Raw genomic sequence first — 23486 nt, forward strand, 5'->3', positions numbered from 1 at the left:
TTATATATATACATTAGTTCACTAATAGAATAATAATACATCATTTTTACCACATAAATTTTGTAATACCTATAACACTATTAATTTTTAATTTTTTCTCCATTTTACATCGTATAAGATAATGAGAAGAATCAAGAACTTGATGACTTGCAAACAAAGAAGTACAGAATTTTTTACTTTTTTTAATTTTGAAGTACATATTGAAACATTAAAATAATGATCTTTATAAACAATAAGTGCAATTTTTATGATCATTCTTGTTGTCTTATGTTCGTGGTCTATTTTTATTAGACCAATCAGAATCATCCCCCAACATACAAATTACTTTGCTTCTAGAAAGGAAAAGACTAACTTAATATAGATTCTCATGGCATCGTAAATGAGAATTTGTTTCTAAAACAAGGGCATAAAAGCATATATTTGTCTTAGTAAATGTGAAAACAACAAACCTACCATTATTGGACGTTAACTAGATTGTATAATTTGACTAATCTCTTCGGAGTCCTCATGATATGAAGCCATTGTTGAGTATCTTGAATCTGATTTTTCCACTTCATCATTTACAGGTTGTATAGGCTTTTCTTGTGGACATACAAAAGGCTTTGGAGGCATTTGCAGGCTATCAACATCTCCTTCAAGCATCTTTTTGACTCTGCTCATTGTTGGTCGATCATTTGGATTCATCTGTATACACCAAAATGCAACTATAATCATCTTCTTTCTTATTTTTGATTCATCTTTTGTTGCATCTCCCATTTCAACCTCATTTCCTTCCTTGAATTGATCATAAATCCATGAAGGAAAGTAAATTTGACTTGTATGATCTGCACCTGCATTCAAATTCTTTCTTCTACTAGCCATTTCCATCAATAGCATTCCGAAACTATAAACATCTGCTTTATTTGAAACTGCGCCAATATTCTTGTAAACCAACTCTGGAGCTATTTATCCCATGGTTCCTCTTGCTGCGGTAAGAGAGACAATGCTATTGCCTAATGGGGATAATCTTGCAAGCCCAAAATCAGAAACCTTTGGAATAAAATTCTCATCCAAAAGAATGTTGTGCGGCTTAATATCAAAATGTAGAATTTGCATGTTGCATCCTCGATGAAGATATTCAATACCACGAGCCACTCCACATGAGATTTCACACATTCTCTTGCAATCTAAGGGGCTGACTTCTTGAGAAAAAAGATATTTGTCAAGAGATCCATTAGGCATAAAACGGTATACAAGAGCACGTTTTGATCCTTTAACACAAAAACCAACGAGCTGCACGACATTGACATGGTGAATCCTTCCAATGGTAGAAACTTCATTGATGAAATCTTGCCCATTAGCCTTCGATTTCTCTAACATCTTGATTGCTACAAAACGTCCACTACGAAGCTTTCCTTTATAGACAGAACCATAACCTCCTTCACCAAGTTTGTCCTTGAAACCCTTAGTCATCTTTCTAATATCAGAGTACGAATACCTTACAGGCATAAGATCTTTGTTAGTTTGTAAGAATTCTTCGATAATGTCATACATTGATAAATGTTGCCTTCTCCAAGTGCAGATAAATGTAATTACTGATGAAGTTCCGATGAACAAAGCTGTAGGAAAATACATACCAAAGGAGTTATTTGATAATTATCAATGTATAGTTTTGAAACTGCATGTATAAAAAATTTTCTTAACACATAGAGTAATAGTCAATAGATGTTACAAATTTGAAGTGTTTAGTATATTTGCTTTTCACTTCAAAATTATGTTCAAGTAATAAAATCACCGTCACTTCTCAGACAGCCCTAATGTCAAAGAATAATAATGATAAAACGATAAAATCATTAATGTAATTGATCTTGCTATATTAATTCCTTACTCTCATATTCTTACATATTTGAGATCCTCTACTTGTTTTTCATCTATGCTTGTTTTTTATAACACTTGAAATATATATCCATACATATTTAATTTGAACTTATTTATCTTTCCGATTTTTTATTTTATATTTTTGATGATAAAATGATTTTATTTCTTTCATTGAATTGACAAATCAGAATTGAAAAACAAGTTTAGGATAAGGACAGAAAAAAAGGAACAAAGGATTCTAATTCAATTTATACATAAAGTAGATAAATTACGACACTGATTTGCATATAGGGAGCTAAATTGTTAAAGTAATCATGTTAGACAAATATGGGAGTTGTAAATTAAGGATTTACCGATCCATAGGAGCATGCCTAGGACGAGCACTACAAGACCAGAAAAGAACCAAGTAAAAGAGGTTAATAAATTAGATGTCAAAAACAAAAAAAAAAAAAAAATTGATCCTAAGTAAATTAATCAAGTAAAAAGACTTTGTATGTGTAGATTTAAATATTAGCCGATATATAGGATCATAGAAAATTTTCACCAAAAAAATCAAAAATTAGATTTTTCATATATATCAAGCAGTTTGTGAAACTGTTTCTTTCTAGGATAGTAATAGTATATTAGGAAGTTGAGACATGAGAGAGGATCCTCACAGCAAATTTGAACAATGGTCGGAGGATTCCATTCATCGCCTACTGTAAGAAACCAAAATTAACATTGTCAGCTCACACCATTATTTTATTACATATTTTAAAGGCAGTGGAAACTATACTAATTCCACAATTTAATAAAAAGAAAAATTTGGGCATCTAAACATCCTTACAATGGACCACCTTGTTGGAGCCATCGTTATAGAGATGGTGACTGTATACAAGTTGATTGTGTACGTCTCTGTAGGAACTTGGCAACCATGAAAGCTCAAAGCCGTATACAAGTTGATTGTGTACGTCTCTGTAGGAAATGTCGGTGCTGCTGTTTTCCCAAATAATTCTCTGCGGTCGTGATGTGATCATAACCATCAGGTCTATACGGCAAGAATCTTCTAACTCGGACGTATTTGTTCCCCCAACCTTCACATAAGAGTAATATTCCTCTTTGGATAAGGTAGTACTAGCAGCAACAGTACTATTAATGCATGGATCAGTGGGTATGTATAGAGGAGACTCAACTGGATGTTCACACTTGACGAATGTTATAGCTTCTGAGAGTGAATATGATTCACTGTCTGTATCCATCGTAATTAAATATGGATCTCCGTAACTGAAGTTATACTTGAACAAAGAGTAAGGAGGTACCGAGGAGCAATTAGCCTTGTCAATATTGAAATCCGCCAGTCGAATTGTGTAGTTATCGTAATTGATTTCCTGGACATAGTATTTTCCTGAATACAAGTATAAGATAGTAGAACCGTTGTTATTCTCGCAAGATAGTTCATACCTTCTCTTCCCGCATTCTGGTGGATCGGTTAGGAGCCGAAAAGGGTAGCTTATATTGGGTATATTTCCACATGAAGATGCAGGGCAAAGATGATGATTGTGATGTTTTGCATAGCTAGTTTGAAGATGGAAAACCATCAAAACTAGAACGATGAAGCTGCCTAGGCTTATGAATGGTGAAGAAGAGGGTCTTCCAATCTCCATATTATGGGGGAGGAGGAAGGATTTCAGCTGGGGTATTTCCTACTCTGCTTTCTTCTTATATCATCCACACACACACACACACACACACACACACACACACACATATATATATATATATATATGAAGTCTACCGCATAAGAGGATGTTTATCATTGATCAATATATGTGGCAATTAAGTTTGTTGACTATCGCCATCCATATGGGTGATTTTTCCAAGGTTAGGACCACAGGAGTCAGGTCTTCTTCCCTATTCATAATTGAAAAGTCAAAACTAGAAAAATAAAATATTTTAGTCAAACATAGAAAAGCTTCCATTATATAATATCTAAATTACCTAAAATTCTCTTATCCAACAAAAGAACTTCTAAAATCGTATGGCGACATTGGTGGGATGTGTCTCATGACAAATTGAACAAAAATTTCTTGAATGAGAGAATCATTATCCATTAGCAATATACGAATATAATATGCAAGAGCATTTATCTATTCAATATAATTTCTATTCCTTTTATTTCTTTATGGTATCAAAGCAAAGCTTTGTTTCTCAACCAGATCTTTCTTTCTCAAGCAGCAAAATGCCTCTTTTTGAAGAACCCAAACTTTCTATATAGTCCTTTCATCAATGCTCCTGTTTAAAACAAGAAAGAGGAGGCCTAGGCCTGTGAATGATGAAGAGGGTCTTCTAATATTTTGCATTTGGCATTTGTCATAAACGACCTATAATCTATGTATACCATCTTCTTCATACATATCATCCACATATATGAAGTATACAGAGTGGGTGACCATGTTATTTAATGACAGTGGAAAAAGATGGTTTACTGTCACTATCAATGTGCACCATTTTCCCTGGGCAAGAGATATACTCTCTTCTTTGTTGTATACGTACCCTCAAACAAACAATTCTTTAAAAAATAATAATAATAAATAAGCATGGATATACAATACAACTAATGGATAATGTTTACTTCACTTTTGAGTAAAATGTCTCCTGATTCACCAAAAAAAAAAAAAACAGTTAAATGTCTCCTGAAGCAATTTTTTTATTGGTGGTAAGAGGATCACAGAGGATGATAAGAACTTACGAGTGCAAGAACCTATTGTATTCCTCTTTGGTGGTAAGGAAATTGCATTAAACTTTCACAAATATATTATTTAAAATCATTATCATTGTTATTAGAGGAGATTTATCCAATAATTAATTAAACTTTGCATCAGCTATTTTGTTCACTCTTTCTTTTCCTCTCATTAGTTGCATTCCTTCTTTTGATTTTAGCTTTGTTTATTTAGCACTTTTTAAAGAATCTCATGGTGAGATTAAGGGGCGAGTTCTATGTGCTAAGCTATTCAACTAATTATTTTCACAAATAGCATTTTGTCGATTAAAATGAATTGATGTAACGGTGTATAAATCGTGATCATAACTTCTCAATGCTTATTCACCCTGGATATATTCATTCAAAGGCGAATATGACTTGGCAAATGTTATTATTACATATAGTTCACATATTGGTGGTGGTGAACAATGAAGTGGTTCCTCATTCTTTCTCTGTTTCTCTAGCATGATGTGCGCTACACTTATTTTTATTTCCATATTAAATTAAAAAGCAAGCTGACACACCTAACAAAACAAGAAAGAATAGCAAGAAAACAAGAAAGTGAATTAGGATGCTAAACTAATCTCACTCAAGCAACAAACACTGACTAACACACTTAACAAACTTTAACAGACTCATAGTTGTATTAAAGTCATTGGTCAGCTATAAACGGACAACTAAATTTGAAAGCTGAGCTTGAAGTCTCCACTTGCCACTGTCTATAACAGCCTCCTCTGCGATCTGCTGTTTAGAAGGCACACATCTCACTTCAGGTTCATTAGTAGTGGATTTGATAATTAATTTCTCTATGTTTTATCCTTGCATGTTGTAGTTGATTTGCAGCCAAATATGCAGCTCCAATATTATCACTCGAAATGAGACAATTGGGAAAACAAAGAATAATAAATTATAATTACATATATAAATATTTTTAATTGGGTTCCTCTGTTATTACATTGCAAGAGAAAATGAGAAGAAAGAATCATGAGCTTCTTGACTTGCAATAAGAAAGGAATACATTTTGGATTATTATTATTCCACTTTCCAAGTTGTTTTGAGAAAGGAAATTAAGGAAGTTCGTGCTACTTGTAGATAGCAATAAACCAAAACTTTGAGTTCCATGTTGTCAGCTTTTAATTGGTCAGGTCTTTATAATAGCTCGTTCATAATTGGTCAGTCTCAAAGACCAGGAAAAAAAACAAAAAAACAAAAACAGAAACAAAAACAAAACAAAAATAAAAACACTATCTCTAGTTAAACATAGAACCATCAATATTATGTGACATCTTAGCCATATTTTTCCAACCACATTGATGCAGAAAAACTTCAATAACTCCGGTAAGAAGGACTTAACTTAGGGGAAAAAAAAAAAAAAAAAAAAAAAAAGAAAAAACAAAGAAAGAAATAAAAAAAAAACCATATACATATTTTCCACCACATATTCTTATTGAAGATTCAATAAAACCAATGAGAAAGATAATAGGAAAGACTTTTAAAAAGTATGATAATTTGAGATGGGGCCAAACAAAAAATGGAGATGAGTTTGCTACGTCTGTCGTTTTACATCTGGTAGTCCTTGCAACCATTCTACAATTAAAGCCAAAGAAGCCATAAGAAGAAGCAGGTTTAAGAGAAAATATAGCAAAGGAGGATTACCTTCTAAAAAAGCCATAAATAGAGGTAATAATAAAATGGTACTTGGTACTGAGTCCACCAAAGCAGAGGAGGATCACCTTCTACATTTGGTTAGCAGAAGCACCACATGCCAGTGGATTCCAATTATCAACAACTCCCACTACGAGATAAAACATGTGTCTAATTTATCCAAATCCAAGGTTAATCTTTGAACAACCTTCTCATTCTCAAAGTCAAAATTTGCTTGCTCTAAGTCTGTGGGTCCAACAGCAGCAAAACCGTCATTAGAAAAACAACGAACCAGTCCAAGTCTTAGCAATAAGACAATTCTTTTCGTTCAAATAATCAAAAGGAAACTGCCATGTAAATCGTTAAACATGGCACGCCAATAATCAATTCATTCAAATTACAGAAAGAGAAAAAAGCCAGAAATTACCTAATCGATCAAGGATGGATTCAAACCCCACTTTGATTTCAATATTCAAATCTTTCAGACCATTAATGAAAGCTTTACTATTCAGAAGACTCCATTTTCACAGATACCTCCAACCTCAATGTATTAACACAATCTCCTAACCCTCTCAATCTGGCTAACGGCCGTGTTACTACCAACTTTTTCCTTGAAACAATTAAAAGCAATAGTAGTTCCACTCCTTCTATCAATCCCTGATTAAAATACAATCTTGCATTGTTTCCTTAACAATAAAAATAAAGAAAAAAGGAAAAACAAACAATTACTAATTGCAAACATAAATATTTTAATTGGGTTCCTCTGTTTTACGTTGTATGAGGAGAATCATGAGCTTTCTTGAGTTGCAAGCAACAAGTGCAGTTTGAAACATGGAAATGATGGTTCCGGTAAAAACATATTGTAACGATAATTTTGAAGATAGTAAAACAACCAAAAAATAAGAAGAAGAACATGTGAAAATTAGAAGAACAGAATTTTAGCTGAAAACTTTCGGCCCATGAAGATTACTAAACTCCAATCCAATTGGACAATTACTTTTCCAATTTGAATTGAGAAGGACAACTAAGCAAATTCATAGTACTTGTTGTCATCTTTGAAATTTAAAAAAATAATAATAATAAAAATAAAATATTTCCTATTAATTATATATTCCTGGCCAGTTTTTATTGGATAAATCTTACTCATACCCAAACATAAATTACTCTGTTTCTAGAAAGGAAAGAATAATTTGATACAAAGTTTTATCACACCATAAATGAGAATTTTGTTCTAAAACAATTATAATAGATAAAGCTCATCTATCTTAGAAAATGTGAAACAACAAATGGACTATTTTTATACTAAATCTATTAACTTAATTCTGCAATCTGATTAATCACTTCGGAGTCATCATAATCTGAAGCTGTTGTTGAGCATCTTGAATTTGATTTCAGTCTGTCATCTTTTGGAGGCTGTTGTCATGGATAAAGAAAAGGTTTTGGAGGCAATTGTAGGCCTTCAGCTTCTCCTTCAAGCATCTCTCTATTCATTGTTGGTCAATCACTTGGTTTCATCTGTATACACCACAACGCTACTATAATCATTTTCTTTCTTAGTTTTGATTCATCCTCTGTTTATCTTCCATTTCTAAGTCATTTCTTTCATTGAATTAATCATAAACCATGAAGGAAAGTAAATCTGACCCGTATGCTCTGCAGCTGCATTCAAATTCTTTCTTCTACTGGCCATTTCCATCAATAGCCTCTCATAAGTATAAAGTAAAACTATCATATACCACAATTATTTTAGATATAAATCCTAAAATCAAACTCTCAAATTTAAGCTAAATGAATAAGAGTTGCTACTTATATCATAAGATTATCATAGCCTAATTCGCAAATCTTAAAATCTTAAGCCCACAACATGATCAAATCACGAAAAACCAAACAAAGAACCTGTTGATTCATAAACAATCCCTAAACAAGAATTCAATTTTTTATACAAACAATATCATCTAAATCTAAAAAATTTACGAGGATACTGTACACATGCATAAGTAATCATGGTAAAAATTTCATAGAAAAAATAATACTAAAAAACCATTCAAAACTCATTGAAATATTAATAAAGAAAATACTAAAACAATTAGATTTTCAGAAACTTTCACTTAATGTTCGATCTATTTCTCTTTTTTAAAATTTTGTATTCATTTGAAATTTTGTATATTAATACTACATACTTATATATATTCCTTTAAAATTTTAAAAGCCAAAAAAAGGTCAAAAAATGGTCAAATTGAATTCGCTAACTTATTGACAAAAATTGAAAATCAATATTTAAGAAGGAGTTCAATTTAAATAAAAATCCACTAAAAATAAAATACAAGTCTAAAAGAAGTAATTTTACAAAGTTTTACTATATGCAGTATAAAGGCTATATAAAAATTATTTGGTCAAATAAAAACTCAAAAATATTTTAAATTAAATTTTGTCCTTTGCTTAATTGACCAGAAAAAAATTCAGACAGCTAAGTATAGGTGACTTAGAAAATCACCACGACCAAAACATAAGGAATTTAAAAACAATTATAATAATAGTAGAGGCAAAAAATAAAAAATTAGGTCAAAATAATTTCATTTGGATCTATTTTAAAATTTTACAAATGGATCATACTGCAATCACACAAAAAAATCAAATAAAAGGTATAAATTCAAATTTTCATAATAAATTGAAAACATATCCAAATCAACCTAAATAAATTTCTACAAATTCATAAATATGTTTATTTTCATCTACAAAAAGTTTAGTGCTAAATGAAATTTTTAAATATTTCAAATAAATTCAAACAATAACTCTATATAGATTCCCATATAATTCCAGATTAGTGTTTTAACACAAATTCTTCAATTTAGCCTTATTCATTACTTCTATAACCCTAAAACATCTCATATAATTATAACATAAGAAAGACTAGAAAAATCAACCTTGATCAACTTCAAAAATTTATGATTTTCCTTTCTATGCTTCAAAGCTTGTTTAGAAGACTAAAATCTCCAAGGATTTCCGATTTCTTGTATCTATATCTATATCTATATATATATATATATATAGAAAAATAGATTGAGTTTTTCCACCACAAATGGATTTCGCCACATGGATTGGATAGAGTCCCCTGATCTTGACATCCAAGCATGAATCCCTTGAGCGCTTCGGCGGCGGATAGCAGCATGGTACTTAACAATTCGATACCCTATCATCATAAAGTTGGAAACAAAGGTAAAATAAAATAAACGTGTTTTTTTTTTTTCCCTCTTTTCATAAAAGTAAAAATAGGATAAAAACTTTTTTTTTTCAATTTCCTAATAAAATTGAAATAATACTTATAAAACAAACCTATTAGGATAAAAAAACTCTTCTTTTTTTTTTTTTTAAAAAAGAAAATATAGTTATAAAACTTTAAAAGATAATTATATACATAATCCCTTTTTTTTTTCAATTTTCTAATAAAGTTGAAATAACCCTTATAAACCAAACATATTAGCATAAAACTCTCTTATTGTTTTTTTTAGAAAATATAGTTATAAAACTTTAAAAGAGAAATATATATATATATATATATATATATTTATAAACACCGTATATTACAACTTTATGCTAATGAACCCACTTAATCAATCATGGACCATAACTCCACAAAAGGAAAGAATATGTAAGACACCACCATCAGTGGCAGACCGTTGGAGAGAACAAGTGAACCTCAAGACAACCATTCCTAAAGGACCCAAGTCGGCAAGAATAAATCAATAATAAATAAGATATCTTCAGGAATTTCCTCTCTTATGAAATCGTTTCCTTCTGTATCATATTTCCAAATACATACTTTATAAACGTCAGCACTTATGGATATAATATAGGATCAACTCATTTTATAAGAGATGGAGTCTCCAAATATACAAGAGCATTTCTCTATTCAATATTGTTTCTATTTCCTTTTTTACTTTTTATGGTGTCAAAGCAGACTTTTGTTTCTCAAACAGATCTTTCTTCCTCAAGCAGCAAAATGTCTCTTCTTGAAGAATCCAAAATTTTTATGCAGTCCTTTCATCAATGCTCCAGTTTAATTTCAGCGCACAGAACATGTTTGTTAAATAAAAAAAAGTTTTTTTTTTAAATACAATTTCTTTTTTTTAATTTCTTTAAGAATAATTATAAAAATCGGTGATTAAATAAAATTTCAAATTGTTTCTTAAGGGCGAAGGAGGGAATAACTATAAAATTCGGTAATCTAAATTTTACTCTGTTTCCAGATTAGAAAAAATTCATTTGGTACAAGTAAAAGGATAAAGCATATGCTTGTCGAAGAAAATGTGAAAACAACAAACATACTGTTCTTATACTAAATATCTTAACATGATTCTATAATCTCAGTAATCTCTTCCGAATCATCATTTGAGGCTGGTGCTGAGCACCTTGAATTTGATTTCAGCCCTTCATCATTTACAGGCTCTACTTGTGGGTACACAAAAGGCTTTGGAGGCATTTGTAAACTTTCAACTTCTCCTTCAAGCATCTCTTTGACTTTGTTCATTGTTGGTCGATCACTTGGATTCATTTGTATACACCACAATGATACTATAATCATCTTCTTTCTTATTCTTGATTCTTCCTCTGTTGCATCTCCCATTTCAAAGTCATTTCCATCTTTAAGTTGATCATAAACCCATGAAGGAAAGTAAATTTGACTTGTATGCTCTGCAGCTACATTCAAATTCTTTCTTCTACTGGTCATTTCCATCAATAGCATTCCGAAACTATAAACATCAGCTTTGTTAGAAACTCCTCCAATGTTTTTGTAGAACAACTCCGGAGCTATGTATCCCATGGTTCCTCTTGCTCCAGTAAGAGAGACAATGTTATTGTCTAACGGGGATAGTCTCGCAAGCCCGAAATCAGAAATCTTTGGAATAAAATTCTCATCCAAAAGAATGTTGTGTGGCTTAATGTCAAAATGCAGAATTTGCATGCTGCATCCTCGATGAAGATATTCAATACCACAAGCTATTCCATATGAAATTTCACACATTGTCTTGCAATCTACGGAGGTAATTCCTTCTTGAGAAAAAAGATATTTATCAAGAGATCCATTAGGCATAAAATCATAAACAAGAGCACGCTTTGATCCCTCGACACAAAAACCAACAAGTTGCACCACATTAACATGGTGAATCCTTCCAACAGTTGAAACTTCATTGATGAAGTCTTGTCCATTAGCCTTCGATTTTTCTAACATCTTGATTGCTACTAGACGTCCACTACGAAGCTTTCCTTTGTAGACAGATCCATAGCCTCCTTCACCTAACTTGTCTTTGAAACCCCTAGTCATCTTCCGAATCTTGGAATATGAATACCTTATTGGCATGAGGTTATCGTTAGTTCGTAGGAAATCTTCAATCATGCTATACATTGATAAATGCCTCCTTCGCCATTTGGTAATAAGAAATGCAATTATAAATGGAAGCACAAGTACGAGTCTTCCTCCGCAACACAAGGCTGCATAAAAAATTTACCAGAGGAGTAGAATTTGATTATCATCAAACCTTCAATTTTTTGGTCAAAAAAATTGCATAAAATATTTTTTAACATACGAAGCAATAGTTAATTAGTGTAACAAATTTCAATTGTTTAGTATATATGCTTTTTAGTATCAAAATTATGTTCAAGTAATAAAATCATCATCTCCTCTCAGACAGCGCCAATGTCAAAGAATAATAATAATAATAATAAAATGATAAAATCATGAATCTAATTGAACTTGCTGCATAAATTCCATATATTCAAATTGCTACATATAAATATCAAGGAAAAAAAAATATCCCTACAAATCGAGATCCTCTTTTAGATTTTTTTCTTTTTCTTTTTTTTTTTTTTTTTTGGGTATGTATACCATTTTTTTATTTTTTTATTTTCATTGATAAAATGGTCTGATATCATTCATTTTTTTTCTTTATTAGTGCTTGATATCATCCACTGAATTGAAAAACAAGTATACACAAGTTTGAAAAAATATAAATAAACATAATAAACAAGCAAAGAATTTTAATTCAATTCATACACATATAGATGTACGATTTTGATTTGCGTATACAGAGTTAAATTCTTAAATTACTCATGTTAGAAAAAAGGGGAGTTGTTAAGGATTTACCGATCAATGCTGGTATGGAGACGAATACTGCAAGACCAAAAAAGAACCAAGTAAAAGAGGTTAATAAATAATAAATCAAGCGGGGCGCTAGAATCAAGTATGATTTTGTGAGTGCAGTTTAGCCAATATGTTGGATCAAAGAAATTCTGACAACTAAACTATGAAAAATTTTAAAATATTAACAAATTAGGATAATACTAGAGTATCAAATAAATCTACCATGTATACCAAATGTCATGTTTCAATACTTAATTAGTTTATGTTTAGTTATACTTATCCTTTAAAAAGATTCACTTATCTATAACTTGGTTATATAATATTAATATATATATATATATATATATATTATTAAAGGTTATATTAATATGTTAACTAATAATATAATGATCCATCTAATTTAATATGTTGGTAGACTTATTTGATAACTCCAGCATTTCTCATAAATTTATCAAACAGTTTGTGTTTGTGGAAACTGTTTCTTTCTAGGATAGTAATAGTATATTAGAACGTTGAGACTTGAGAGAGGATCCTCACAGAAAATTTGGAGAAGACCGAAGGTGAACAAATCAATGCCTACAGTTGAAACAGAAAGTAACATTGTCAGCTCACACCATTATATTATATATCTCGTGGAAACTATATTCCAAAATTTATAAAGACAAAAAAAAAATAATTGTTTATTTGTAGGCTTCTACATATCCTTACAGTGGACCATGTTGTTGGAGCCATGGACATAACAAGCTTCACCCAAGTGAGCAAAACTTGGCAACCATGAAATCTCAAAGCCGTACACCAGTTGATTGTGTATGTCTTCATAGGAAATGTTGGTGCTGCTGTTTTCCCAAATTCTCTGCTGCCGTGATGTGATCATAACCATCAGCTCTACACGGCAAGATTCTTTTAACTCCGACACATTTGTTCTACCAACCTTCACATAAGAGTAGTATTCCTCTTTGGATAAAGTAGTGCTAGCAGCACCACTACTATTAATAATGCACGGAGCAGTGGGTATGTAAAGAGGAGACTCAACTTGATTTTCACACTTGATGAAAGTTATAGCCTCCGAGAGTAACTCATATGTCGTATCAAAATATGATCCATTGCCTCTCTTTATCCTAATTGAATATGGATCTTCATAAGTGAAGTTATAATTGGACAAAGAGTAAGGAGGTACCGAGGAGCAATTAGCCTTGTCAATATTGACATCAGCCAGTCGGATTGTGTAGTTTTCGTAATTGATTGCGTGGATATAGTATTTTCCTAAATGCAAGTATAAGACAGTAGAACGGTTGTTATTCTCGCAAGATAGTTCATACCTTTTCTTCCCGCAGTTTGGTGGATCGGTTTGAAGTCGAAAAGGGTGGCTTATATTGGGTATATTTCCACATGAAGATGCAGGGCAAACTTTTGCACAGCTAGTTTGAAAATGGAAAACCATCAAAACAAGAAAGATGAAGCAGCCTAGGCGTATGAATGATGAAGAGGGTCTTCCAATCTTCATTATGGGGGAGGAGGAAGAAGTAAATGATAGATTGTACCTTAGATCCCACTAGTTTGGAGGATCCATTAGGAGTCAAACAGGGTAGCTTATATTAGCTATATTTCCACATGAAGATGGAGGGTTATGATGATCATGATCATGAGGAAGACGATGCCACCTATATTGAATGGTAAAGAAGTGGGTGTCTTCCAATCTTCATGATCTTATCACAGATATAATTGCTGCTTTATCATCTTCTTCTTCTTAATATCATCCACATACATATATACCAAGTCTGTCAGGGAAATGTTAATTGTTGATTTACGTTGTTGACAAAGTTCTGTTGACATGTCATTACCAATATCAATCAATTTTTCAAGGTAGGGACCTAATGTCTTCGTTCTATCTCATTTATTCATATTTGAAAAGTCAAAATTATTATAATAAAAGAAATTAATGTCTCTAATCAAAATTTAAAACAGCAAAAAAATATATATATTTATATATATGATGTCTTAAACCATATATATTTTTCTTCCCACATTGAAGTTATGATATATATATATATATATATATACATATATATATATATATATATATATATTAAAGAAACTTAGATTTGGCTGTTGCTTATCTGAACCCCCTATAGAATAAGACCGACATTAAGAAATACTGAAAATATTGCAAAAGAAGGGTGATCCGTTACTAGAAGTTACCCTTCTTTTTTATTTTATTTTATTTTTTTTTTTTTTTTTTGGGGTAATAAGTTGCCCATTTTCTTTGTCTGGGCACACTTTACACTGCATATTTCTTATTTCAGGAGTCAACAGAACTATTGAGAGAGATCATAAAAAACTACCAATCACTAAATTTCAATTTTTTTAAAGTTTTGTTTTTCTCTGTTCTACAGTCCTTTGTTTTTATGTATTTTCTCCACACACCCCCCGCCTCCATTATTATTTCTTTTCTTTTTTTTTTCACTTTTCTATAACCAGACAATGTCATTTTGCAAATCTATGAATGGTCTTTGCTTTCTTATTCCCCTTCATTTACATTTTTTTTTTTTAAATTTAATTAGGCCAAGTGCATAGCTAAATAAAAGTAGATATATTTATTACTTCAAAAGAGTTTAATATATATATATATAACCAATAACATTAGTCTACGATAAAGTTACTAATATTCGCAACAAAGCAAGAAAAATACTCTTTAAACATACTAAACTACAAGGAAAATGCACAATCACAGTTTTGCGCTCAACTTGAATGACCACGTCGGATTTCAAAGCACCATCTATGTTTGTACCTCTGTTCCTCTCTAGCCTTCAAGTTCAATTTTGAACCATTCAAACTATAAAGACAGAGTACTATTAATGCACAACCCAATAAGCTCTTAACTTCTCAGCTATATTCTGCATATGATGATGATGCGCTACGAGCAAAAATACTAACAAATCAAAAAGGAAGATGAGTTTGTGCTACTTCCATCATTTTACATCTAGTAGTCCTTCTAACAATTCTACAATTAGAGCCAAACAAATTGAGTAAAGGTTCTCAAAATATCTAGGATATTTCACATACTTGGGAAGAAAAAAAAGGCTTGAAAGTGGTGAAGAAAAAATCTACAGCGCGGACATTCTAGAGAATTGGCAGCAGCGACTTAAGCATGTATAAATAGAAGTGCTTACCTCTTGGTTAGATGAGCTACTCGAGTAAGTAGGCTCCATGGAGCTCACAGGCTCTCGTTTAGTGTGAGGGGAGCAAGTGCAATTGTAGGCAGAGTACTGAAGTGCATGAGTGGTGTCTCAAAAGCAAGAGTTCTGTACATGTGTTTGTATAAAGTGTAATATAGTGAGCTTACCACAACATTAAGCAAGTTAATGTGAATTGTGGATAACAATAAACCAAATATTGGACCAATCCAATCCTAATCATCCCCCAACATAAATTACTCTGTTTCCTAAACGAAAAAGATTAATTTGAAACTAAGTATATGGTTCTAAAAATTGTAAAGAAAAAGGATAAAAGCAAACTTGTCCTGGAAAATGTGAAAAAAATAAAGCAACTATTCTTATACTATATCTCTTAACTTGATTCTATAATCTGACTAATTAATCTTTTTGGAGTCGTCATTTGAAGCTGTTGTTGAGGTGCTTGAATTTGATTTCTCACTTTCATCATTCAGAGGCTTTTCTTGTGGACATAGAAAAGGCTTGGGAGGCATTTGTAGGCTTTCAACCGTTCCCTCAAGCATCTCTTTGACTCTGTTCATTGTAGGTCGATCACTTGGATTCATTTGTATACATATAATGCTACTATAATCATCTTCTTTCTTATTTTTGATTCATCCTCTGTTGCATCTCCCATTTCTATGTCCTTTCCTTCCTTGAATTGATTATAAACCCGTGAAAGAAAGTAAATTTGACTTGTATGCTCTGCAGCCACATTAAAATTCTTTCTTCCGCTGGTCATTTCCATTATAACATTCCAAAACTATAACATCCACTTTGTTAGAAACTTCTTCAATGTTTTTATGAAACAACTACGGAGCTATGTATCCCATGGTTCCTCTTACTGCTGTTAGAGAGACCATGCTATTATCTAGTAGACATAACCTTGCAAGCCCAAAATCAGAAAACTTTGAAATAAAATTCTCATCCAAAGAATGTTATGCCGTTTAACATCAAAATGCAAGACTTGCAAATTGCATCTTTGATGGAGATATTCAATACCACAAGCCACTCCACAAGAAATTTCACACATTGTCTTGCAATCTAAGGAGTTCCTTCTGAAGAAAAAAGATATTTATCGAGAAATCCATTAGACATAAAATTATACAAAAGAGCACGCTTTGATCCCTCAACACAATAACCAACCAGTTGCACCACATTGACATGGTGAATCCTTTCGATGGTAGAAATAGAAACTTCATTGATGAAATCTTGCCTATTAGCTTTAGATTTTTCTAACATCTTCATTGCTATTAGACTTCCACTACGAAGCTTTCCTTTATGGACAGAACCACAACCTCCTTCCCCTAATTTGTTCTTGAAACCCCTAGACATCTTTCTTGTATCAGAATATGAGTACCTTATGGGCATGAGGTTATTGTTAGTTTGTAAGAATTCATCAATCAGTTTGTAAGAATTCTTCAATAATATTGTACATTGATAAATGCGGCCTTCGCCATTTGTAGATGAAAAATGCAATTACAATTGGAATGCCAAGCATGGATTTCCATCCTAGAAGCAAAGCTGCAGGTAAATTTACCAAAGTGAGTGGAAAATTACTCCCAAACTTCAACTTATAGAGTTCACAAGAATATGTAAAACTTGACTTACAGAGAGAGAAATCGTTAATTAATGTTCACATAAATTTTAAATGTGTGACCTACTTTACTTAATTAGTATGTATACGCTTTTCAATTCCACTAAATTCTTGTTAAAGTACATAAATCATCAATCTACTTGCATTTGCAGCATTAACCTTGTATTCAAATCCGCATGTATAGACACAAGTACTGTGTGTATTTACATATACAGAATTGAATTCTCAAATTGCTTATGTTAGACAAAAAGCTGGGAAATATTGTAAATTAACGATTTACCAATGTATAAGAGAGAGTACTTCGATCTTAAGAAGAACTGCAAGAACAAAGAGACCCTATGGTAAAAAAAAGGTAAATAAATTAATTGCCCAAAAAATCCTGATCACAAATCATTTTATTTTTTTGTGCATGCTATCTTACAGAATATCAAAGAATTCTAACAGATAAACTATCAAGAATCAATTTTCATATTTGCATCGCAAAAAAAATAAATAAATAAATAAATCAATCAATTTCTCATATTTAGTGAACAGCATTAAGCAGTACTATCTGAAAACTGATTGTCGGATGGTAATATCGTTTATTAGAATAATGAGAGAAGATCCTCAAAATTTTCAATATAAAGAATGATAATGATACCTACACATTAGAAACAGATAAATATTGTTAGCTCACACCACAATCATATTCCATAAAAATAATAATAATAATAATAATTCTTTCTTGTACTTATTAGAAACAACAAAATTTATTTAATGTCTGAAAGCATTTATATTTTTCGTACCACGTTGAAATTATGATGCATAGATATATATATATATATATATATGAAAGAAACTTAGATTTGGCTGTTGCTTATTCGAACCCCCTATAGAGTAAAACCGACATGAAGAAATAGTGAAAATATTGCAAAGTTAGGTGATCTGTCACAAAAAGTTACCCATTTTCCCTTCTTTTTTTTTTTTTCTTCCTTTTTTTTTTTTTTTTGTTGGGGGTGGGGTGTGTAATGAGTTACCCATTTTCTTTGTTTGGGCACACTTTACATATTTCTTATTACAGAAGTCAACAAAACCAATGTAAAATTGCTGTATTATTTTATGCTGAGTTTGTGGATATGGTAAATAACCGTAAATGGAATAGATTTCTTTTGCTACGTGATCCGTGGCATTCTCACAAAAAAAATAAAAAAAAATAAAGGGAGGTGATACCTGGCATAGATTCCACAATAAAGTATTTCATGAGTACACTGTCCCATGTGACAGAAATGATTGATATGTTGGGGGTACAAAAGACATGACAAATTTCAGAAGAATTCTTTGTTCTCACGTAACAGACTTCTCTCTCTTTTTCTTTTCTCCTTTTTTCTTTTTTTTTTTTATTTTCTATACCGAGACAATTTCATTTTGCAAATCAATGAACAATCTCTGCATTCTCACCCCCCTTTCTTTTTATTTTTCTTTTGTTTCTTTTTCGTCTAAGCGCAAAGATAAATAACAGCATACATTATTACTTCAAAAGAGTTTAATTTAACCCCAAAAAATATTAGTCTACCATAAAGTTACAACTATTTGCAACAAAGCCAGAAAAATACTCTTTAAACATAATTGACAACATGGAAAATGGACAATTGCAGTTTTGTGCTCAATTTGAATGACCATGTAAGATTTCAAAGCCCCATAAACGCTTGTACCTTTTCTTCCTCCGGGCTTCTAGTCAATTTTGAACCATTCAAACTATATGGATAGAGAACTATTAATGCACAACCCCAATTAACTCTCAACGTCTCTGCCATCTTCTGCATATGATGATGATGAGCTAGGGGCAAAAATACTAACAAATCAAAAACGAAGATGAGTTTGTGCTACTTGCATCCTTTTACATCTAGTAATCCTGCTAACATTCTACAATTAGAGGCAAAGAAGCAAATAACTAGATGCAAGTTCAAGAGAAAATTTAGCAGTGAGAACTACGAGCAAACCCGAGTCCGTTGTCTATCCCTCTCTTCCGAAACTCTCACTGAAGAATCCATGCCTCTTTCTGCTAAACATCGCTTGTATGGCACAAACCCCTTCCTAGAACTACAGGGGCTAACTCTTCCCTCAAAACAGGGTTCCGGACATGAAGAATCAACAGTCTCTATATTCTTCTCTCCTACATTTTCGACTCCAAATGATCCCTCATTCGAATCAGAGCAAGATCTTTCCTTGTCTTTCATTCTTTCATCCACACAAGAACTGACTGTCTCAACTGCAGTTTGGTTATATCCAGGGAGATAATAAAATGGTAGTTGGTACATAGTCCACCACAGCCTAGGAGGATCACCTTCTACAGAGTTGGGGCTCTCTTTCTGGTTCTCCATTTGAATAATTGGAGCACCACATGGCAATGGATTCCAATTACCAACAACTCCACTAAGAGACAGGCATGTGTCTAATTTATCTGAGGGTAATGTTTGAACAACCTTCTCATCCTCAATGTCAGAATCAGCTTGTTCAGTCTTAGATGTTGATACCTTACAATCCTCCGCACCAGGAGGAGATTCTCTCTGAGGGTCCACCAGTGAAACAGTCCTTCCAAAAAGCTTGATACTTGTGGAAGCTGACATCTCAGCAGCTTCTTCTTCAGCACATAAAGTTTCCTTGGAACCTGGTTCGAATTTCTGTATGTCCAGATAAACAAAAGAACCAGTCAGAATCTTAGCAACAATGACATTTCATTTTATATATAAAGAGTCTTGAGTGGATATTATCAGTATACCGTGCATGATACATTCTCCAAGATAGGCAAAGATCCTTTCCCTTCTTCTGCACAAGAGTTTGATGTAGTGTAATCATTCTCCTTTTCAAGAGGAGATAAACTGCCAGAGTGCATATCAGTAGTACATAAAGTTGATGAAGGAGAGCTTTTGCTAAGCTGATCTGAAGCTGGAGAGTCCATAGCTTCTGAACCAGGAGTATATAAAACTGAAGTGGGAGATTTTGTGCCTTCCTCAGGAGATGAAGACCTTTCAGTTTGATTTGATACTGATGTTCCTTTAAAAAAATCAACTGATTTCCGTGGATAAGGATGCATAGGCTTCCTCTTTGGCCTTGGTGGAGGAATCTCAATTGGTTTCATGGAGTCTTCACTGCTTCCAGTTGACCCTCGAACTACCTAAAACCATGAAGATAAACCACATGAGTATGGAAGACATGCTATGTAGACAACAACGCAGCCACCAAAATTAAGTTCTAATTCCATATAAATACCAACGTATCAACTTCAAATGTTCTAATAAACATGCAAGTATAAGAGGAATAAGGCTCTGAAACAAAGCATTCGACCTTAGAAAAGAACTTTTGAGCATGGCTTCGAATCTGAACTGCAGTTTTGGTTCCTACATGTTCTGCATGAAAATAAAGCAACTTCATATGACTAGACAAGAAAAGAGGAAATATTCTAAATAAATTAAAATACACTAAGCATACCTTCTATTTGACGCCAACCACGACCATACAACTTCAAAGCTTCAAGGAACTTCTGATGCTCTTCCTCTGTCCATTTCTCTCTTTGTTTTTTTATTGTGTAAGGCTTCCTGGCCTGAGAAGGAAAGAACATCATTCGAATCAAAATCAAAGACGACTAAATCCATCATTCGAATCAAATACATAAAGCTTTTTGACTAAACTGAAATATTCTACGAAAGAAAAATTGCGAGTTTAATGATACCTTGGGTGCTTGGTCATTCCCAATTGAATACATCTCCTTCACCAGGATCTCCGATCCAGAATTTGCATCACCCATCGAATTGAAATTACCAGCCACATCAGTAGTGTTTGACCCCATGCCTTCACTCTGGTCCTGTATCCAAAACATCACAGAGATTGTGGTTAAGATAACCTTTCTCTCAACAATATGCATTCGAGCAAAGTACTGTAATTCAACAAGGCATGATTCAGTTGCTCAAAAATCCATTCCAACTACAATCTATTTAACCCTGTAAAACTTTTTCAATTTGGCTTTACTCTGAAAGCACATCACTTGCAGAATTTGAGACAATTACGTACCTAAGGTCCATCTGGAATCCAAAATGGGATCCATGTAAGGATTAACCTTATGGACCGAAATGAACCCACCCAATAAATGCTCCAGTTTTTCACACCATTAGTGTACACTTTACAACCAATGCTCGGCTTTGTGCATTTGGCATGGAGAATGATTCCAGTGGCCATATGAATTATTGATTGCCGAAGATTGATTGTCCCGGTTAATATATTTTTAACAAACGTGTGTTCGTCTACTATATTATGGACAAAAACCTGTAAATAAGAACGCAGTGAGCTTAAATGCAGAAAATTAAATTTGAAGATTTCACTGGCAGGACTTGGTAATACCACATCCACTGTGCAACCTTAGCCTTTGGCATGGGTTGCCACTTGCTACTTGCCACAGCATACATATGGCTACCTACGACCCAAACAGATTCTTAACCCATCCAATCCTCCTCTTAGCTTCACAAGGTAACTTTCCATGCACTATCAAACAATAGCATTTGCCCAATGACCAATATCCCAAGTACTAGCTTCCAAAACTAAGATTTTGGAAATCATAGCAGTGAGTATCATTGATCTAGTACTTGCTAAAGCATAAAGTTATTACACTTTTAGCCAGAGTTATTTTTGCCGTCAGACGACCAAAACAAGAGCATATCACATACTTGCAGGGATTTTTCCACGGAAATCATTATAAGGAGTAGTATAAAACAAAGCAAAGTAACAGAAAGATAGCAGTTTTCCACCATTTCCTAAATCAAAAAATCTAATCCTTCCAACAAAGCTGACTAAAATAAATAAATAAATTTTCCTTTTGGTTCAAAAAATGAATATAATAAGGCAAATAACATACCTCAACAACCATGGCTGCTTAAAACAGAACAATCCTTGAATCTTACTCTAAGCTCACCAAAGAGACCTGAAAATTTCATTTCCAACAATTTAAAAATAAAAATCATATTGCCAATTTCTCATTGAAAAAGAAAAAGGGTAAAAAAAAAAAAAGCACTGTTTCTCTTTTTCTACAAAACAGACGTTGAAATTATAAAAAATAAGTAAAAAAAAAAATCCAGAAGCTGAAACTTTTTCCTTTTCTTGTTTAGATACCAGATCAATCATGAACTCACCTCAATGATTTCCAAAAAAACTTAAGAGACAAAATAGCTGTAGAAGGCAGGTAGACTATGGTAAAGGGAACAAGAACAAATTCAACAGATTTTTTTTTCCCGAGAAAACAGATTCCCGGGAAACACAAAAACAGATAAAAAGAAAAAAAGGGGTTATAGTTTATCTGTTGGAAAAAAGAAAGAAAAAAAAAAAAACGAAAACAAAGAATCAAAAATATGCGAAGAGCAGAGGAGAGAGAGAAAGAGAGGAAGAGGAAGAAGAAGAACAAGAAGAAGATACAAGAAAGAAGAGAAAAGAGGAGAGTAAAAAAGCAGGGTCCGCCACGTCAGAAAATAAGAATTTTAATTTTAAAAAAATAAATTGTCAAGGAAAATTCGAGAAGGGGCACTAAAATTTTGTGGCTGAGAACGCCGCGAGGCCCATGACACGCGTCATGTTCCTGTGCTGTGCCTGTCTCCCACTCCCCTCTTTTTTTTCAATTTCACTTAAAAATATTTTTTGTTTTTCTGACGTGGAATATTCTTGTGGAAGATATGAGGTGTTTGGAGATAAATCATTATTTTAATCAACTTTTTTTTTTGGGTTTTGATATTTTTATTTTCTTTTTGTGTTATTTATCTCTTTATTTATCTTCTAAGTTTCGGTCTCCACGTGCTTTCAAATCTTTCTTTGGCCACAAATCTTCTGAGCACTCAAAAAGAGTTTGGATAATCTAGATAATTATTATTTTAGAATATTTTTTATGTACTTTTTCCTCTCAATTTATTTTTTTTTTAATTTTGACTAATAAATATTACAAAATAAATATCTTCGTTTATGTACTTACTGTTCCACTTATATCTAATTTTAGTTATCTATTTTTTATAAAATAAAGTAAAAGTATTAAAATAATACCATACTATGTTTTTTTTTTTTTCTCCTTAATAGCTTCTAATTTGTTAAGTAATATCTTCAACAAATAAACTTTAAATTAGTATTATATTTTTTTGACCGAATATAGCAACAAAGTATACGGACAATACCAAACAAGGTGATTATGATGGATAAATATTGTATTACAGTATTGTGAATATTAAAATATATATGTATTGTATTATTATGGAAACGACCATGATTTGTTATTGATCTATCAATTTA

At 32.3% G+C, this 23486-nt stretch overlaps 2 protein-coding genes and 1 pseudogene across 4 annotated transcripts; all 3 read right to left on the bottom strand.

Moving 5' to 3' along the window:
* Positions 1 to 162: 162 nt before the first annotated feature.
* Positions 163 to 3410, bottom strand: LOC112488827 (rust resistance kinase Lr10-like; annotated as a pseudogene).
* Positions 3411 to 10446: 7036 nt separating this feature from the next.
* On the bottom strand, positions 10447 to 14146 carry LOC107417849 (rust resistance kinase Lr10-like). 2 transcript variants are annotated; one of them, XM_048474044.2, is made up of 5 exons: positions 13700 to 14146; positions 13089 to 13498; positions 12918 to 12956; positions 12384 to 12410; positions 10447 to 11731 (listed from the first exon to the last, which is right to left on the bottom strand). In XM_048474044.2, the coding sequence occupies exons 1-5, from the start codon at positions 13882 to 13884 to the stop codon at positions 10587 to 10589; spliced, it is 1806 nt and encodes a 601-aa protein (XP_048330001.1). In that variant the 5' UTR covers positions 13885 to 14146; the 3' UTR covers positions 10447 to 10586. The 2 variants fall into 2 exon arrangements, with proteins under 2 accessions (XP_048330001.1, XP_048330000.1); XM_048474043.2 differs by having other exon boundaries at positions 13089 to 14146.
* Positions 14147 to 18693: 4547 nt separating this feature from the next.
* On the bottom strand, positions 18694 to 22617 carry LOC107417866 (protein REVEILLE 7). 2 transcript variants are annotated; one of them, XM_048474046.2, is made up of 8 exons: positions 22349 to 22617; positions 22075 to 22140; positions 21237 to 21488; positions 20899 to 21030; positions 20658 to 20769; positions 20514 to 20575; positions 19948 to 20343; positions 18694 to 19849 (listed from the first exon to the last, which is right to left on the bottom strand). In XM_048474046.2, exons 4-8 carry the CDS (start codon positions 21013 to 21015, stop codon positions 19157 to 19159), a joined length of 1380 nt encoding a protein of 459 aa, XP_048330003.2. In that variant the 5' UTR covers positions 21016 to 21030; positions 21237 to 21488; positions 22075 to 22140; positions 22349 to 22617; the 3' UTR covers positions 18694 to 19156. The 2 variants fall into 2 exon arrangements, with proteins under 2 accessions (XP_048330003.2, XP_048330002.2); XM_048474045.2 differs by lacking the exon at positions 21237 to 21488 and having other exon boundaries at positions 22349 to 22616.
* Positions 22618 to 23486: the final 869 nt, after the last annotated feature.

The sequence above is a fragment of the Ziziphus jujuba genome, chromosome 2 (assembly GCF_031755915.1).
Source record: "Ziziphus jujuba cultivar Dongzao chromosome 2, ASM3175591v1".
NCBI lineage: Eukaryota > Viridiplantae > Streptophyta > Magnoliopsida > Rosales > Rhamnaceae > Ziziphus > Ziziphus jujuba.

Bases quoted from the DNA above. Each gene is read 5' to 3' on its own strand.
- LOC107417849 (XM_048474043.2), bottom strand. From the start codon at position 13,884: ATGAAGATTGGAAGACCCTCTTCATCATTCATACGCCTAGGCTGCTTC. The intron at 12,957-13,088 runs GTAAGGATATGT...TTTCAACTGTAG, and splicing joins CTCCAACAACATGGTCCACT to GCATTGATTTGTTCACCTTC. The intron at 12,411-12,917 runs GTGAGGATCCTC...TTGGTCTTGCAG, and splicing joins CGGTCTTCTCCAAATTTTCT to TATTCGTCTCCATACCAGCA.
- LOC107417866 (XM_048474045.2), bottom strand. The intron at 20,770-20,898 runs GTATCATTAAAC...TTTCCTTCTCAG, and splicing joins GGAATGACCAAGCACCCAAG to GCCAGGAAGCCTTACACAAT. The intron at 19,850-19,947 runs GTATACTGATAA...CTGGACATACAG, and splicing joins TGGAGAATGTATCATGCACG to AAATTCGAACCAGGTTCCAA.